This window comes from Hevea brasiliensis, chromosome 3 (genome assembly GCF_030052815.1).
Source record: "Hevea brasiliensis isolate MT/VB/25A 57/8 chromosome 3, ASM3005281v1, whole genome shotgun sequence".
Taxonomy (NCBI): Eukaryota; Viridiplantae; Streptophyta; class Magnoliopsida; order Malpighiales; family Euphorbiaceae; genus Hevea; species Hevea brasiliensis.
The window spans coordinates 12,724,612-12,744,907 of NC_079495.1; the positions used below are offsets into that span (position 1 = coordinate 12,724,612).

At 32.5% G+C, this 20,296-nt stretch overlaps 1 protein-coding gene and 1 long non-coding RNA gene across 2 annotated transcripts in view; one reads left to right on the top strand and one right to left on the bottom strand.

Annotated features, from left to right (window-relative positions):
- The first annotated feature begins 1,540 nt into the window (after nt 1-1,540).
- LOC131178312 (E3 ubiquitin ligase PARAQUAT TOLERANCE 3-like) lies at nt 1,541-3,307 on the top strand. The gene has a single exon (XM_058143267.1). It carries the CDS (start codon nt 1,541-1,543, stop codon nt 3,305-3,307), a length of 1,767 nt encoding a protein of 588 aa, XP_057999250.1.
- Nucleotides 3,308-9,103: 5,796 nt separating this feature from the next.
- The window catches only part of LOC131178635 (uncharacterized), a 58,013-nt gene continuing 46,820 nt past the window's right edge, over nt 9,104-20,296 (bottom strand). Inside the window, exons 3-4 of the long non-coding RNA XR_009147575.1 lie at nt 17,000-17,048; nt 9,104-9,118 (exon numbers count right to left, since the gene is read on the bottom strand). This is a non-coding gene — a long non-coding RNA (uncharacterized LOC131178635). The remainder of the gene's footprint in view (nt 9,119-16,999; nt 17,049-20,296) is intronic.

Genomic DNA, 20,296 nt, shown 5'->3' on the forward strand with positions numbered 1-20,296 from the left:
ATTATTTTTATTATTTAATTTAATTAATTATAAAAATATAAAAATAACATTTTAATATTAAAAAATAAAAAAATATTAAAAATGGAAAATGCTCAATTTAGTCCCTGCACTTATTAGAAAAGTTCAATTTAGTCAATTTCTAATTTTTTTATCTACTTTAGCAAAAAAGTTTCAATTTAATATCAACTTTAACTCAAATTTTAAAATTTATAAGTTAAATTTCTTAATTTTTTTATTAAAATAAAAAATTAAAAAGTTTAATTTTTTTAATTTTGAGACTGAATTTATTGATTTCTTGATTTAAATCTAAAAATTAAGAAGCTCAATTTATTTATTTTCTTAATTTTTGAGCTAAATTGAGTCTAAATTGCAACTTTTAGGCTAAATTAGATAAAAAATTAAAAATAAACTAAATTAAATTTTTCAATAAGTACAGGTGTGGAATTGAGCTGTAATCTTAAACTAAATTATTATTATTTGAAAAATAATATTTTAATTAATAATTTATATTTTAAAAATTTAATAATTTTATAAAATATTTAAATTCTCTATTTAAATTATAATATATAAAATTTTATAAATATTATTATAATATATATATATATATTTAATTAATTACTTATATAAATAGATTCAGGTAATAAATTCTATATATATAAAAATCAAACCCTTTTTCAAACTTGAATTATTTTAAATCTGATTATATACCATCTAAATTTATTTTATTAAGATTTGGTCTGATTAGATACTTGTAAATACCCGATAAAGTAATAGAAATCGAATTCAATGAAAAATCAAATTGATTTATTTTTTAAATTTTGATTTTTCATTTAATTGATGTGATTTTGATTATTATTTGGGTTACCTCTGTTCGATTTCCATTTAAAAAAAATTAACTTATTGGCTAAAAGAAAGCTAATCCTTAACGATAATTTTATTCAATTTTTTTAATTTTAACAAAATTGGTCAAAATTTTAAAATGTATAAAATTTTATGTAAATTTCCGAAAATTTAAAAATTTATTGCAATTTTATCCATTTTTTTTATATATATCCTCTTACACTTCATTTTTTTATTGATCCAACCTTATCGATACTATTAACTACTTTCAACTTTATTTTGACATCCATTGTACATCAAAAAATTGAAATTTGAGTGGTAAGAGAAGATAAGGCTTAACTTTGTTTACCCTCATCCTTCATTAATTCACATCTTCCTAAACAGAGATAAAATAATTATTTCTCTTAATCTTTACACTCATCCAAACAGACCCTTGACCTTAGCATGAGGAACTCAATAGTACAGATAATACGAGGAACTCAATAGTATAGATAATTAAAATTATAAGGATAAAATAATATAAATAATTAAATATCAATTATTAAATTAATTATAAGGAAACGCGTAAATATGCCTTGCACTGGGACTTTGATAACATTATGTGTAAATACGCGTATATATCGATCCTCTTGTATGCGAATCAAATATCAATTTCATTCAAAACAAATTTTATAACATTCTTCCCTTCGTATTCAATTCAATGCCGATTCATTTTAAATTTTTCAGTGCAAAGGAGTATGATTCCTTCTCGGTGGATAGCTCTGTTATTTCTGTTGATGCTCTGAAACAGAAAATTGTTGAATTAAAGTATAAATCTAAATCCAATAGCTTGTGTTTGGGTACTGATTTGGACCTTGTGGTCGTTAATGCCCAGACGAATGATTGTTACGCTGATGATATGCTGATCCCTAACAATACTAGGGTTCTGATTCGTCGTGTTCCTGGATCACGACGTCGCAAGCCCATCGACAATACAACTATTGTTGTTAGGGAAAAGCAACGGCCACTTAGTTCCTCTTATTGTACTGGTTCTAATTCCTCCAAGATTAGCTCTGAAACTGCTATTACTGCTTCATGCAGAAGCAACCCTGCAAATACTGGTGTTAGTTCTGTTTGTTCAAGTACTGTCACTAGTTTGTCCACAACAAAACCCAATGGGGGTGATGGATTTCGATGTGACGATGGGTTTGGGGATGATGTGTTTGTGATTCCTAGAATGAAGCCAGTTCAGCATAGCAAGTCAACTGTAGATGCAGAATCTGATGAGGACAGCAAGATTAAGGCTTTAGTAAATGCTCCAGCCTTGGAATGGCGGTTGGAAGGTTCAAATGGTGTGAAAAATGGTAGGGGTTTTAGTGGATTGGTGAAGAAAATACCACCAGAGGGTTATGTATGTCACAGATGTAAAGTGCGAGGACATTTTATTCAGGACTGCCCAACAAATGGAGATCCAAATTATGATTGCAAAAGATTGAGGCCTCCTACTGGAATTCCCAAGTCGATGCTGATGCCAAACCGAGGTGGCTCTTATGTGTTGTCAAGTGGTGCAACTGCTGTTTTACAGCCAAATTATCATGCTTTTGAGAAGGAAATTTTTGGCTGCTTGCCTTCAAAGAGATCCTGGTCTGCTAGTGATCTTCCACCAGAACTTCTCTGCCCCTTGTGCAAACAAGTAATCAAGGATGCTGTCTTGACTAGCAAATGTTGTTTCAAGAGCTTTTGTGATAAGTGTATCAGGGTTCATCTAATCACCTCTAAGTTGAAATGTGTTTGTGGGGCAACAAATATCCTTACTGATTATCTGATTCCAAACATGACGCTTAGGGACACAATTAATTGCATTGTGAAATCTGGTCCTTGTTACAGCAGCAGTGGTGAAAATGCCAAAAGAAACTCTTTCCAAGATAAGGATATGGAATTGGCTCACTTTTCAGAACCTCAGATCTCTACAACAAAACCATCTGCAGAATCATTTCAGGAAGAGCAGAAGCCATCACCTGGTGATGTAGAAGATGGGGCAAATAAAAGAAAACTTATTGACGCTCCACACCAGACAACTAAGAAAGCTAGAACTACAGGAGCAACTAATGTATCTGAAGATACTATTGGGCCAATGAGAATGAAAGATACAGCATCACAAGAAGGTGTCATGGGGGTTGAAGAAAAAGTGCAGCAAATAGGGAAGAAAAAGGACGAGAGAGAAGTGGTCAAGGGTGAAGTCAAGCAAAAGGTGGTTTGTGGTGCGAGAGGAAAGAAAAAGAGAGAAAGAAGTCAAGATGTTGAGACTGAGAGCTATATGATGCCTATTGGTTCTTATGCATACAATCCAAACTGGGTTGGTGCGCAGGTGGGGTTGGAAGGATATATGGCACCTTATTATGCTGCTGGTGCGATGATCTATGGATTGAGCTCCTTTGGAACATCATTCAATGGTCTGATGAATCAATACACTTTTAGTATGCAGTGAATGGGTGACAGGAGATGACGCTGTGGGTTAAAAGCTTGGATGTTGACTTTTAATGGCAATCGTTCCTCTTTTTCTAGTTTCTTTTGGGTCTAAATGTACAGTAGGAGAACATAGATTTATGTTGGTCTAACATTGGCCAGTTTTGTAATCGCTGTTTTAATATTCTTATAAAACTCTCATATTCTTTTTTCCAATAATTTTGTTGTTTATTTCATTTATTTATTCTCACAACGAATGTGTCTTTTGCAAAAAAAATAAGGGTTGCAAGGAAGCTTGAAAGTATTGAACAAAGTGCACGAATCTTTTTTTGGATTTGGAAGGGCATTCATTGTTAGCATTCCATTTTGGTAGCCTATTTCATGAGTGCTATATGGTGAATTTTTTGGAAGATTATTCATAATTTTTTATTAAAAATTGCTATTATTGCGGTTTATTAATATTGTGGATCATCTTTTATAATCTAATGTTTGAAAATTGAAGAAAAATTAAGCTGTTGTGGTTCTTAATTAACAGGAGGAGAAAATTAAAGAATAAAAAATAAATTAAAAAAAATTAAATCAGACGAGATCGAATTAGTCAATGGATGACAAAAAAAATTAAAGAAAATTCTGTTTGTTTTTGTCCTCCCTTTTTGCTAATTATTTACATAAAAATAATTGCAAAAACCCACAAATGAATTCTATAGCATATGCTATTTCTTGCCATTTTTAATTGCCAAAAGGAGGAAGAAAATGCTCCGAAGTCAAGCCCCAAACATTGAAATCTACATCTTCAATCTTTCATTTCTCTACCATCTCCCTTTTGTGATTTGCAGACTGTTCTCCATATCTAAAAACTGCGACACGAGTCTTACCACTATGTGCAATATTTAACTCCATCAATAATTATATACTGATAATCTTGCATTACAAATTAACTAAAATGAAAGAATTACTTTTTAATTCTACATTACTGTTCCTAAATGCTTTTTAATGGCATGTGCAAATGTACCCAGGATTTCAGGACCCATTTGATTTGTATATTGGAAATGAAATCAATGTTGGAATCGGAATCGAGCGAAATCAAAAATAAAATGATAAATTTTCATTTATATTTAGTTCATTGTATAATTGAAGTCAAATTTCTTTTTAAGATATTTGATTTGCATATGTAAATTACAAAATTACAATCAAACTTATTTTGTACTTAATGAAAATTAATTTAAATTATTTTTTATACTTTTATATTTTTACTTTTTAATTTTAATTATTATAAGAGAATATAAAAAGAATATTTTTTATTTTTTTATTTGAATTAATTATAATTGCAATTATAATTTTTAATTTTATTTATGCATAAGTAAGAATAAAAATAATACATTTCATCTTTTTACTTTAGATAATTAAAGTTAATTATATTCAAAATTTTTATTTAAATCAATAGTATGAAAATATAAGAATTATATTTTTACTGCGTTTCATTCTAGTTAGGTGTAATTAATTATAATTATAATGTTCAATTTTAACTATTTATACGAAAATATAAAAATAATAATTTTATATTTTAATTATTATTATTATTATTATTTTATTTTTTATTTTAATTAATTATTAAGATTATTTTAATTATTATGATTTTTATAATTATAATTATAATTTTTAATTAATTATTTGAAATATAAAAATATTTTAATGACTATAATTATTTAACTATTGTAATTGTAATTATAATTTTTATTTTTATTTTTAATTAATTATTTTAAACATAAAATATTATTTTCATATTTTTATTTTAATTAATAATATGAAAATATAAAAATTGAAACATCTCAATGAATACATGGATAAGATAATCATTCTTATTCTTGTGTTTTGATTCCCAAAGAGAAATAATGATTCTTGTGAGAATTGGATTTCCTAGTTTGTGAGAATATAAATAAAAAAAATGAATTTTTAAACACCCACAAAAAGAATCATTCTAATTCATTTTCATTTCTAAGTCAATTTTTTGTGAGTCAAATGAGGCCTAAATACGATATTACAAAGATATGATGATAGAGATTGATTTGGGAATTAGTGTTAATGAATTACTTAGTAGGCTCTCATCCTACTGATGGTAAGATTTTTGCATCCTTAAAAGCAACTATTATTCGATTAAAACTTAACGTATAATCCAATGATAAATTTTTGCATTTCATTCAATGCCCATCTAAATTTTATTTATATTTATACATTCATTTATTCAATATGATTAGTAAATAATTACACAAGGAACTTAGAAATTATAATGTGATATTAGAAAATATGAATTAATATAGTTAAACATATCCATTTCAATTATTTTTAATATATATATACCATAAAATAAAAAATAAAATGCAACCACTTAATTAAACCAAATATTTTTATTTAATAGCTGAATTGCTTGCACGGCCAAAATCGCATCTGATTACAAAAAGAGATCCATCGGAACTATTGCTAAGCAATAAGGAGAAATTATATAATACAGCCATAATTCCATATATGATGCCTATTGGTTCTTATGCATATAATCCATACTGGGTTGGGGCGCAGGTGGGGTTGGAAGGATATATGACACCTTATTATGCTGCTGGTGCGATGATCTATGATTGAGCTCCTTTGGAACATCATTCAATGGTCTGATGAATCAATACACTTTTAGAATGCAGTAAATGGGTGACAGGAGATAAGGCTGTGGGTTAAAAGCTTGGATGTTGACTTTTAATCGCAACCGTTCCTCTTTTTCTAGTTTCTTTTGGGCCTAAATTTACAGTAGGAGAACATGGATTTACGTTGGTCTAACCTTGGCCAGTCTTTTAATCGCTGTTTTAATATTCTTATAAAACTCTCATATTCTTTTTTCCAATAATTTTGTTGTTTATTTCATTTATTTATTCTCACAACGAATATGTCTTTTGCAAGAAAAAAAAAATAAGGGTTGCAAGGAAGCTTGAAAGTATTGAACAAACAGTAGAACAAAGTGCACGAATCTTTTTTTGGATTTGGAAGGGCATTCATTATTAGCATTCCATTTTGGTAGCCTATTTCATGAGTGCTGTATGATGAATTTTTTGGAAGATTATTCATAATTTTTTATTAAAAATTACTATTATTGCAGTTTATTAATATTGTGAATCATCTTTTATAATCTAATGTTTGAAAATTGAAGTAAAATTAAGTTGTGGTTTTTAATTAACAGAGGAGAAAATTAAAGAACAAAAAATAAATTTAAAAAAATTAAATCAGATGAGATCGAATTAGTCAATGGATGACAAAAAAAAATTAAAGAAAATTCTGTTTGTTTTTGTCCTCCCTTTTTGCTAATTATTTACACAAAAATAATTGCAAAAACCCACAAATGAATTCTATAGCATATGCTATTTCTTGCCATTTTTAATTGCCAAAAGGAGGAAGAAAATGCTCCGAAGTCAAGCCCCAAACATTGAAATCTACATCTTCAATCTTTCATTTTTCTACCATCTCCCTTTTGTGATTTGCAGACTGTTCTCCATATCTAAAAACTGCGACACGAGTCTTACCACTATGTGCAATATTAACTCCATCAATATACTGATAATCTTGCATTACAAATTAACTAAAGTGAAAGAATTACTATTTAATTCTACATTACTGTTCCTTAATGCTTGTTAATGGCATGTGCAAATGTATTCTAGGATTTAAAATTATTTTTTTTTATACTTTTATATTTTTACTTTTTAATTTTAATTATTATAAGAGAATATAAAAATAATATTTTTATATTTTTTTAATTTGAATGAATTATAATTGCAATTATAATTTTTTAATTTTATTTAATTATAAGTAAGAATAAAAATAATACATTTCATCCTTGTACTTTAGATAATTAAAGTTAATTATATTCAAAATTTTTATTTAAATCAATTATATGAAAATAAAAAATTATATTTTTACTGTGTTTTATTCTAGTTAAGTGTAATTAATTATAATTATAATGTTTAATTTTAATTATTTATATTCAAATATAAAAATAAGAGTTTTATATTTTTATTATAATTATAATTATTTTATTTTTTATTTTAATTAATTATTTAATTATCAAGATTAGTTTAATTATTATGATATTTATTTATAATTAAATAAATGGATAAGATAATCATTCTCATTCTCATTTTTTAATTTTCAGGTTGAAAAGAGAAATGATGATTTATGTGAAAATTGAATTCTTTAGTTTGTGAGAATGGAAATGAAAAAAAACGAATTTCTAAATATTCATAAAGATAATCATTTCCATTCATTTCTATTTCTGGGTTAATTTTTGGCCAACCAAAAGAGGTCTAAAATAAGATATTACAAAGATAAATTAGTGTTAAGGAACTGCTGATGATAAGATTTTCGCATCCATAAAAGCAACTATTAGCTTAATTGCCGACTTTGAAAATTAAAAGGTCTAACTGAATGAAAAATATTTAGATATTCAATTGAAACTTAACCTATAATCCAATGATAAATTTTTGCATTTTCCCGATTCAATGCCTATCTAAATTTTATTTATATTTATGATTATCGAAAAATTAACCTTTATAATTAAAATTAAGCATTCATTTATTTAATATGATTAGCAAATAATTACACAAGGAACTTAGAAATTAGAATGTGATATTAGAAAATATGAATTTGATATTAGAAAATATGAATTAATATACTTACACATATCCATTTAAATTATTTTTAATATATATACTATAAAATAAAAAATAAAATGCAACCGCTTAATTAAAGCGTATATTTTTATTTAATCGCTGAATTGCTTACATGGCCAGAATTGCATCCAATTACAAAAAAGAGATCTTTCGGAACCATCGCTAAGCAATCAGGAGAAATTATATAATACTGCTGTGATTTCATAGAGGATGACCTACATAAAATAGCAAGCCAATGAAATTCATATAAATAGGTATAAGTGGATCCCATGATATTCAGTTTTTTTTATGTGTTGAAAGCAATTTTTTATTTCCTTTTAAATAATAACTACCTATCCTTGTTTGGTTCAATTCCATGATAAAATTCATTTCATTTGTAAATGAATTTCTTTGATATATTTTATATTAAATATGAAACTCATTTCAAATGAAATAAATTTTGTATTTGAAATAAATAAAGTAAAATAAAATGATGTATAATAAGAGAATAATTTTATCACTTGAAATACATATGATTTTAAGTTTATAATTTATTTGCAAATTCTATCAATTTTGATGGAATTTGGTTTAGTTATAATAAATTCCATGAAATTGATTATTAAGGCTTTCAAATGAATTTTCATTTTGTCACGACCGGAATTATGAGCCAGACCAGCATTAGGATTTGGGTTAGTATAAAGCCCCCGAAGCCCGTAGTAAGCCCAACTAATCTTTAACCTATCCATGAAGCCCATATTTTGAGCCCGTTTCTAAGAAATCAATCGGACAGAGTTCGACCATAAACTGGACCATCCAACAGTGAGTTTTTAGCTCACCCGACCTGTGATCACAATATACATATATATGGGGAGCTCAGCTCTTCCTCACAATCATCAACAACTCAATATAAGATGAAATGGGAGTCCAACTCCCTCATCCAACATGATTATCCATCCACTCATTCCACATACATATATTAATAAGTTTAGAATTCCAAAATAATTAATCTTACAATTTCAAGCTAAGTAAAATGATTTTACACATGCAGAGGTCCAGAATTTAAATTTAACAATACAAAATATGAAAATAACAGTTAGTAGACGTGCGAGATAGGAAGCAGGTTAGACACAAAAAATAAGCTCTTCTATAACCTGGAAAAAATAGGTGAACAGGAGTGAGCATTCGATTCATAGAGTAAGATATTGATTTTACTTATTATTTCTATAATTATCTATGTCTAGTGCATCCTAAGAGTGAAATGCATCATCTTCACATATTTCAAACAAATCAAATCATAATTACCTCAAAGGCAATCTGGAGCACTCACCCACCCGTGTGTTACATCCATATTCACACATATATATATGAGAGCTGATCTTCTACACAGCTCTCTTAGTTCCAACCTTTGCCAGCGAGATCAACTCAAAGCCGGACTTTCTCTTATTAACCAAATGTGAGGGCTAGCGAGATCAACTCAAAGCCGTGCCTACCCCGACTTATCCATAATAAGGATCGGGTCCAAGCGAGTTAAGCTCCAGCTGCGTCTACCTATCCTATCTATATCCATATACACAACTCATACACACCAACTCACACACACAGCTCCAGATCGCTAAAAAGCAACAGTCACAACAACATCATCGAATACAAATGTAATACAAGGCGTGCCTAGCAAATAACTATGTACATATATCTATAAGTGATGCATGAGCATGCCTTGAATACATAATAATATCGAAAGTATAAATAAAATCAATATCTACTCACAGAGAGGATGACTCAACTACAGCTAGTCCGACCGGATAGAAGAAAATTGGCCCGCACCATTCACCTATACATATACATTGACCTCTATCAATTAACTAACAAAATTAACCAATTAATTTAATCTATAAAAGTAAGAATAAATCCTAAGGTATTGCCAAAATTTTAACAGAGTCTTCCTTGTAACTAGACCTAACCCCCTGCATGAAAATTCAATAAAATGCAACACACAGGGCCTGTAATGGCCCGGCCCACTAGTGATATTGTCCGCTCTGGGCCGAAGCCCTCACGGTTTTAAAACGCGTCAATAGGGGTTACGAACCACCAACTTATAAACCCAGCATCTCTCCCGTGTTTTGTCGATCTGGGATTTGCCTAGGGTGTTACAATCCACCCCCCTTATGGGACTCAGCGTCCTCACTGAGGTTTGCCCCACTATCGTTCAAGGTTGCACGCGGAGCGGCTCTGATACCACAAATGTAATGGCCCGGCCCACTAGTGATATTGTCCGCTCTGGGCCGAAGCCCTCACGGTTTTAAAACGCGTCAATAGGGGTTACGAACCACCAACTTATAAACCCAGCATCTCTCCCGTGTTTTGTCGATGTGGGATTTGCCTCGGGTGTTACAGGGCCTTAGGCCCACAATAGCAATAACATCATACGGCCCCTCCTGAGCCCGCCAAACTAGATAATACTAAACTGACTACACAAAATAATTATTTAAAAATTCAAAGTGTTACATTCTTCCTCCCTTATAGAAAATTTGTCCTCGAATTTTGCACAAGACAGAATAATAATAAAGAACTACATATTAAACAAATACGGGTACTTGCTGCGCATACCCCACTCTGACTCCATGTGCATTTCTCCACAGATTGACTCTTCTATAGAACTTTAACTATGGGAATCTATTTTGATCAAAACCACCTTAGCTGATAGTCCACTATAGCTACTAGCTGCTCCTTGAAAGTCAAATTCTCATCTAACTCTACTGTGTCTAGTTGTAGCATATGAGAAGGGTCAGAAACATACTTCCTAAGCATGGAAATATAGGATACTGGAAGCTTGATGGCAACTCTAACAGATAAGCAACTGCTCTTACTCTATCCGTGATCTTAAAAGGTCCTACGTAACAGGGTGTCAATTTGCCTTTCTTTTTAAATCACATAACCCCTTTCATAGGAGAGACCTTTAAGAACACATAATCACCCACTACAAATTCTACATCTTTCCTCTTTGGATTTGCATAACTCTTCTGCCTTCTAAAAGCTATCTTTAAATGTTCTCTTATAAAAAAAACCATCTCTAAAGTGTACTACACTAGATCTAAGTCATGTACTCTCGCTTAGCCAACTTCTGTCCAACACAGAGGAGACCTACATTTCCTGCCATATAGTGCCTCATAAGGTGCCATTCTAATATTGGAATGATAACTATTATTGTACGCAAACTTCACTAATGGTAGCTGATCATGCCACTAACCTTCAAAATCTAGCACACACATGCAAAGTATGTCTTCCAATGTCTAAATGGTTCTTTTAGACTGCCTATCTGTCTGAGGGTAAAAGGTTATACTAAACTTTAACTATGTGCCAAGTGCCTCTTGTAGCTTCCTTCGGAACCGAGAAGTGAACTAGGGCCCCCTGTCAGATATTATGGATGCAGAAATTCCATGTGATCTGACCATTTCACGAATATAGAGCCTGGTGCATTGGGCAATAGAATAGGTGGTCTGCACAGGTAAAAAGTGAGCTGACCTAGTTAGACGATCCACAATTACCCATATAGAATCATGTCCTCGTGTGGTATGAGGCAATCCAATCACGAAGTCTATAGTAATCATCTCCCACTTTTACTCTAGAATGGGAATCTCCTGTAACTTTTCTGACAGCCTCTGATATTCAAACTTCACCTTCTGACAAGTTAAGCAGTTAGACACAAAATCTACTATGTCTCTCTTCATGCCATTCCACCAGTACCTTTCTTTCATATCATGATACATCTTGGTGGATCCTGAGTGAACACTGTAGGGTATGTAGTGTGCCTCTTATATGATCTCATTCCTGAGGTTGTCCACATTTGGCACACATATGCTGGAGCCTTGTATAAGGGTATCATCTACATCAAATCCAAATTCACAATTTTTCCCCTGCTGCACTCTTTCTATAATTTGCATCAATTATGGGTCTCTGTGCTGAGAAACCCTAATCCTGTCCCGTAAATCCGGCCTTACTCTAAAATGTGCCAAAAGTGCACCCAAATCTATTATGGCCAAGATCAAACCCTGATCCATCAACTCATACAACTCTCAAATCAACGGTCTCTTTTCCGTTGATATATGTGTTAAGCTACCAGAAGATTTCCTGCTCAAGGCATCTGCCATTACATTCACTTTAGTAAGGTGATCTTGAATATGCAGTCATAATCTTTCAGAAGCTCCATCCATCTCCTTTACCTTAAATTTAAGTCTCTCTATTGGAAAATGTACTTTAAGCTTTTATGGTCAGTGTATATCTCACACATCTCACCATACATATAATGTCTTTAGATCTTTAATGCAAAAATTACAACTGCCATCTCCAGATCATGAGTAGGGTAGTTTTGCTCGTGCCTCTTTAACTGCCTTAAAATAAACACTACTTTACCATGCTACATTAAAACACACCGCAACCCAACTCTGGAAGTATCATAATACACTGTATACCCTTTTTCACTCACTAGCAAGGTCAACACCGAGTGTAGTTAAACATTCCTTAAGCTTTTGAAAGTTCTCCTCACACTCATCTGACCAGATAAATGGGACATTCTTTCGAGTCAACCAGGTCAAAGGAGCTGCTATTCTAAAAAATTCTGCATAAAACGCATGTAGTAGCCTACTATGCTTAGAAAACTTCATACCTTAGTAACTGTGGTAGACCTAAGCTAATCAGTTACTTCTTTAATTTTCTTGGGATCCACCTGAATACCTTCACTAAAGGCCACATGTCCTAAGAATGAAATATTCTCTAGCCAAAAGTCACACTTTGAAAACTTAGCATACAGTTGATACTCCCTCAAAGTATGCATAGATGATTGATAACACTTTACTTATATCTGCCCTTGCTGTAGCACACTAAATACCATCCAATTGTCAAACATTCTTTATAGCATCTATCGACATCAGAAAGTGAATTGGGTGTCTCTCCTGACTTGACAAAAGTTTAAGTATTCTCAAGCCACCAAGTCAATACCACTTATCATATCCTACTCCTTTCCTGAAAAAGGAGTTTCTTAACTTTTGCTTGAAACTTCTTACTATCTGACTTACTTCCTAACACAATAGCACTTAAAACAAGGCTCCACCGCTCCATCAACCTGCCAATTTACTATAACTCATTCTAAACATCCCTTAGTGTTCCTCTCATACCATTCCTTTTGTCTTTCCTCACCTTATATCTTTTCCTTTGAAGATATTCATCCTATCAATGTTAATTTTAAACTTTTATTGATTCTTAATTCTAGCTTGATTTGCTAATTCCATTACTTTCAAAATTCTAACTCTGCGATTTGTTTCCACTGGCACATACAACATATAGTGTCATACTATAGCACTAGCCTACAACTCATATTATGGAACTTAAGCAATCCACCATGGATGATTCTTCCTGTATCTCCTTCCTAACAGTCCATCATTACATTTTCATTACGTATTATTCTTTATAGGGAATTACCCTTAAGGCTTAGATAGGTATCCTTAAACTTATAGGTCCCACCTATACTAACATGGCAGTGAAAAATGTGTGTTATACCACAATCCTAGATAAGATATGTCACGTATTCATTCTCCTTGATGTAGCCAGATCTCTTGATCCTCTTTCATTCTTGACATTATATATGCACTTATCATCATTTGCCTCAGGAGGCTGTGTACGTACTAATGCCCATCAAATTCTCAATTGATTGGTCACCTTAACACAGCCTCCTTTCTTAAAACATGAGCTAATTTAAAAAGAATGAGAGATCTTCTCTTATAATTTATAATAATAAATAATGTTTAGCTCATACCTCTTAGTCTTCCTTTTTAATTCCATCATTTCTTTGTAATTATTGTGCTTTATTATAAGATATCAGTTGTATCTACCCTTTGTTGTACTATTATCGTACCTCACGTAACATCTTAGAATTTACAATTTCGTTTTTTACTCTGCATTTATCCTCCATACTTATAATTATTTGTCCAATGCTCCTTCTACTTGGTTATATTCTAGAAGATAAAGCACTGATAGATTCTTTCAGATCTACTCCAATCCTACAAATAATCACTCCTCAAATTCATTTGCTTCTCAATATCTTATAATTACATCTATACCTATCTTGTCCTATCTTGACTTTTACTAGTATTCTACTATATATTATCATACTATTATTTATGTTTTCTTACATAATTATCCTATTGGTCACACTAAAAATATTTGTCTAACTCCAATTACAAACTCTAGGTCTCACCATCCTGAATTCTAATGTTAAACCTCTATGCCATTATCTCTTATTTCTTTCTCTCATCAGGCCTATTCAAATCTATTAGGCTGAGTTTTATTCAACTTACTACCTACTGACTTCACTTCTTCGTCTGCTAAAGCTATTCGGGTTATCGTTGCACACCCTCAAGTTACTATCTACTTTGGTTACCTACCTCACCTAGCTTCCGTCATACCATTAACACTCAAAAGGTCCTTGTCCCATTGCCTCTTATTCTACCTTGGGGACAGAAAATAGACAAAATTTATTCCAGATCCTTCAACTTTGAGTTTCATGTTCTAGCTCCTAACACTGTATCAACTATGACCTGCTCTGAACTCTGCACTTCTAGGTCCTATACCATGATAAATGTCCTCTTTAAAGTCATCCTTTTCTAAGCTCTTTATCCTTACTATTTTGTTTATCTTGTTACCTTTCCTAGAACTGCACTTTGCCTCCTCTATATCTTGACTCTACTTTTCCTAATCTTATCCTATTATGAGGCTTACAATTTGTTCTTTAGCCAACTCCTTTTGTCTTACTCAATTATTCTTTAGTTCTACTCTTTTTATTGACCTGATTGTCATGTCAGAAACTTATATCCCTTCACTATCTCTATCAAGTCATCAACACCTAGATGTTACTTAGAATTAGTCCTCTAACTACTCTAGCTAGTACTTCTACTGGTATTCATGTTATCTCTCCTGCTACATTTGATCCACCTATTCTATCTTTCCCTTTTGCACTTCTTCTATATTTACACATATTCTATGATTTATCTATGCTAACTTTTGTCCTTATCTTTCCTTTATTTAGAGTATACTTTTGTCTCAAGCAACAAGAAGCTAAGGAGGAACTTAAGGAATAGTAGCCATGCATTCACTATATGATCTCTATTTATGTTCTTTAGACCACATATTACCCCCTACTACCTCATGGAGGATATGTACAGAGATTCTATTTTCCCATACCCACTCAATTAGCCAAACATAAAATATTGGGTACCTAAACTCGTTATTCAATTCAAAGACCTTTAATCCATCATGATCCGATCACTTATAATTACTATAATGGAATTTGTACTCTCTCTACGGTACTTGAGTCAACAACTCTCTACCACAGCTTATTGTCCTAACTGGGATGCCAATCATTTAGTCATCAACACCAATAGTAATCCACTATCTCACTTGAAGGACATTAGCATACTTTGCAATACATCTAACGTTAAGAGAGTTACTACATCTACTATATTGCCACAACTGTATAAGGATATCTACTCTCTTATCATACTCTAAAATTCCCTATAACATCATCTCATAGGCTATGAACATTATTCCTAGCCTTCGATCTCCTTTAGGCAGCAAAGTTGTACTTTGCACCTTGCTGACACACAAGGAGTATACTATTCTTACTAAACTTTCGGCAAAACTTCCCTTGTAAGGTCAAAATTATCCAAGACCCTATATCCGAGTCCAGATAGTCTCACTATATAGGTGTTACCTTTACTTTAACTATACTGAAACCTCTAATCTTATGACGAGTCCTGATATAACTCTAGCTCATGCTTGGGTAACCGAGTCACTGACCTTAATTACTGACCAACTATAACATTTGATATTCTAACTCAAGGGTTTTAAACCCCTAGCTAGGAGTTTTTAACTCCTCTACAGATATAGAACTTTATTCTGGCATATCTATACCAAACCAGAGGTTACCTACAAACACTCTCATCTTGGAACACCACGAAAAAGCACGCAGCTCTACATAATAATCCCATTTCAGTACTGTAATCTGTAGCTTCTAGCACAAACATAGAGAACATTTCATAGTTATTACGGTACGTCCCAAAAAACTAGTTTCCCAATCTTTTATCTCTCTCGGATTAACTGATACTATAACTTTCTCTAATTGGGCTATCCACTAATTACTGCTAGCAGTGACACCCTCACTCCCATCTAGGGCAGCTATACTACCAAAAGTCACATTTATGTCCCCGTGCCTTGCACTAGATAAGTACATTATTTGCACCATACTGACAAAAACACAACATTCTTTGGAGTACATATTCCCATGGTGGATCTCAACACGTCTATTAACTCTATTTCACATCTCTATATACTCCACGAAAATCAAGACACTAATCGGCAAAGACTCTTATATTACTCGAGGTATAACACAAAAGCTAGAAACAAGGAATTATAGAAAAAGACGAAATAGGAACCTATACTCCGCATGTGACCTCCTAACAAGACCCCTTTTTAAATCTCTAGACATGCACTTCCCATGAATTTGTAACCAAGCTCTGATACCATTATTGTCATGACTCAAATTATGGGCCAGATCGACACTAGGACTTGGGTCAACATAAGGCCTCCGAAGCCCATAGTAAGCCCAACTAATCTCTAACCCATCCATAAGGCCCATATTTTGAGCCCATTTCTAAGAAATCAACCAGACAGAGTTTGACCAAAAGCTAGACCATCCAACGGGAAGTTTTAGCTCACCCAACATGTGATCACAATATACATATATATGGGGAGCTCAACTTTCCCTCACAATCATCAACAACTCAATATAAGATCAAATGGGAGTCCAACTCCCTCATCCAAAATGATCATCCATCCATTCATGCCACATACATATATTAATAAGTTTACAATTCTAAAATAATTAACCTTACAATCCCAAGCTAAGTAAAATAATTCTACACATGTGGAGGTCTAGAATTTAAATTTAACAATACAAAATATGAAAACAACTGCTAGTAGACCTGTGAGGTAGGAAGTAGGTTAGACACAAGAAATAAGCTCTCCTGTAACCTGAAAAAAATGGGTGAACAGGAGTAAGTGTTTGACTCATAAAGTAAGATATTGATTTTACTTACAATTTCTATAACTATCTATGTCTAGTGCATCCTAAGAGTGAAATGCATCATCTTCACATATTTCAAACAAATCAAATCATAATCACCTCAAAGGCAATCTGAAGCACTCACCCACCCGTGTGTCACATCCATACTCACACATATATATATGGGAGCTGATCCCCTACACAGCTCTTTTAGTTCCAACCTCTGCCAGCGAGATCAACTCAAAGCCAGACTTTCTCTTAATAACCAAATGTGGAGGCTAGCGAGATCAATTCAAAGCTGTGCCTACCCCAACTTATCCATAATAAGGATCAGGTCCTAGCGAGTCAAGCTCCAACTGCGTCTACCCGTCCTATCCATATCCATATACATAACTCATACACACTAACTCACACACACAGCTCCAGATCGCCATAAAGTAACAATCACAACAACATCATCAAACACAAATGCAATACAAGGCATGCCTAGTAAATTGTAACGCCCTCACCGTAGGTAGTCCGTACATTTTACTGTTCCGATGACTAATGTCTGTTCGGACAGTCAGGATGTCTGGAACTACACTTAAACTATAGTGAGGAGGCATAAATTAATGAAATAAATATTAAAAAAATATAGGAAAAATTTTGAGAAATAAAATAAAATTTAAAGAATTTATTAATTGGTATAAAAAAATAAAAATAATCCGATGGGCACCATGAAAGGCATTTTGGTCATTTCACCCCTAGAGATGAATTTTGACTTAAATGTCAAATTAAAATTTGGAAATAGAATAATTAACATAAATTAATTTTATGAATTTGAAATTGAAAAATGAGAAGAGAAAGAAGAAGAAAAGAAAAGAAAAGAAAAGGAAAGAAAAGAAAAGAAAGGAAATAGATTTATGAAATTTAAAAACAATAAAGTACACATAAATATATATATAAATACCCACAAGAGACAAAACCCCACCAACCATCTTCTTCTTCCTCTTCTCTCTCCCTCCTTGCCGTCTCCCTTAGTCTCTCCCTCCCCACCATTGTTATCAAGCTTAAAGCTTGATTTCCCAAGCTTTCACTCCCCAAAACCCATAGTCCCCTTCATTAAAAATTTAGCCCACATCATAAGGAAGCTCTAGGTACCCATAGGAAGAAGGAAAGTTGAAGTTTTGGGAAAATTTCCAAGTTGGGTCATAAGAGGTTAGTGCTTTTCTCCCTTCCTTCTTCTTTTAATACTTGAAAGTGACTTGAGATAAGTTGAAATTTCAAGAAATTAACAAGAAATTCATGAACCCATGATGTCCCCAAATTTTGGCAGCCATGAAATGTGTTGGGCTTTATTGTGTTCAAATAATGTAAATGAGTTTAGAGATGATAATTGATATGATTATATGTATGAGAAGTGAAAAGGGATTGAATTGATTGAGTTTGAAACTTGGAAATTAGGGTTTGTGTACATGACTTGGAGATTTTGTGTAAATGCTTGAAATTTGACCTAATTGGGATGAGATTGTTGCTTATAGAAGTGTATTGCATGCAATTTGAAGTAAGGAAGTTGGAGGAGATTGAGTTTTGGAAGTGTCAATTTTCTGCAGGTTGTAATTGTTGAGGGCAGTGTACATTTTAGGCCATAAATAAAATTGTGTGATCCCAATTGGTATGAGGCCAATTGGAGGTGAAACTAGACCCAAAATATCCCACTTTCCATGAAGAAACCATGCCCAAATTCTGTCCAAAACTTGAGCTAAATACTGCCCAAATTCGGATTTCCCTGCACCCAACCAAGAAAATGACCAAATGAACAGTACGTGTTCATTTGGTCATAAATCTCTCTATACTGGTCTAAATGACCTAAAATTTTACCCATGGAAAGTTTAGACATAGGGCTACACTTTTCATGAAGACCACTTAACCTAGTTTTGCCTTTAACAAATTCAAATTGTTAGCACAAGTTGGGTCACTGAAACTGCCAACCCAGAAAATGACCAAATGAACAATACGTGTTCATTTGGTTATAACTCTCTCTATACTGGTCCAAATGATCTAAAATTTTACCCATGGAAATTTTAGACATAGAGATACACTTTTCATGAAGACCACTTAACCCAGTTTAGCCTTTAACCAATTCAAATTATTAGCAAAAGTTGGGTCACTGAAACTGCCAACCCAGAAAATGACCAAATGAACAGTACATATTCATTTGGTCATAACTCTCTCTATACCGGTCCAAATGACCTAAACTTTCATCAATGGAAAGCTTAGACATAGGGCTACACTTTTCATGAAGACCACTTGACCCAGTTTTGCTTTTAACCAAATCAAATTGTTAGCACAAGTTGAGTCACTAAAACTGCCAACCAAGAAATTGTCCAAAATACTATTCCTTTGGTATGCTTGACTAGTTTTGGTAAAAATGCCATAACTTGGTCTCCAAAGCTGAAAATTGAGTGAAACTAGTGCCAAAAGTTTTATAAGACATAGTACAACAATTTTTATGTTTTGACCAAGCTCTAGAAACCATTGCATCCTAGGGAAAATATTAGCCAGAGTTAGGAATTGAAATCTGGAAAATGTTAAGTTGAACCCAGAATGCCATTTGATACCCGTGTGTTCATTTGGCCATAACTCCCACTAGGAAATTCCATTTGAGATGTGCCAATATGATCTAGAAACATGATACTTAGGGCTACAACATTGATTTAGACACCTTTGCCAAATTCTAAGTTTAAAGACCCTAAAAAGAGGGTCAAACATACTGCCCTGAAGTTGGTTATTGCCCTTATAGGACTGAGAGTCCAGGTTAATACACTGATTATAACTCACTATACCAAGCTTGAAAAATTATGAAATTGTACCTGGGAGTCCCTAAGACATAGAGGATCATATCTTGTGGAGGAACCTAAGTCTAAAAATGACAATAAAATGATCAAATGACTGGTCAAAGTTTATTGACTAGAAATTATAAATTTTGGACAGCTTAGAGGCAAAGGGACTAGTTATGGTATTTTGACCATAACTTGAGTTCTATAACTCCAAATTCAGTGATTTAAAAACTGAAATTCAAGTTTAAACATAGAGGAACAATTATTATGAAGGAAGTGTGACTAAATAGACATCCTAACCTAGTCAAATTCCTAGATAAAGATAACACATCAACATGAACCTAAAGAAAGGTTCATGGGAAAAATGCTATATATGATAATTAAAATACTCATAAGGA

Coding starts and splice junctions, on each gene's coding strand:
- LOC131178312 (XM_058143267.1), top strand. CDS start 1,541: ATGCCGATTCATTTTAAATTTTTCAGTGCAAAGGAGTATGATTCCTTC.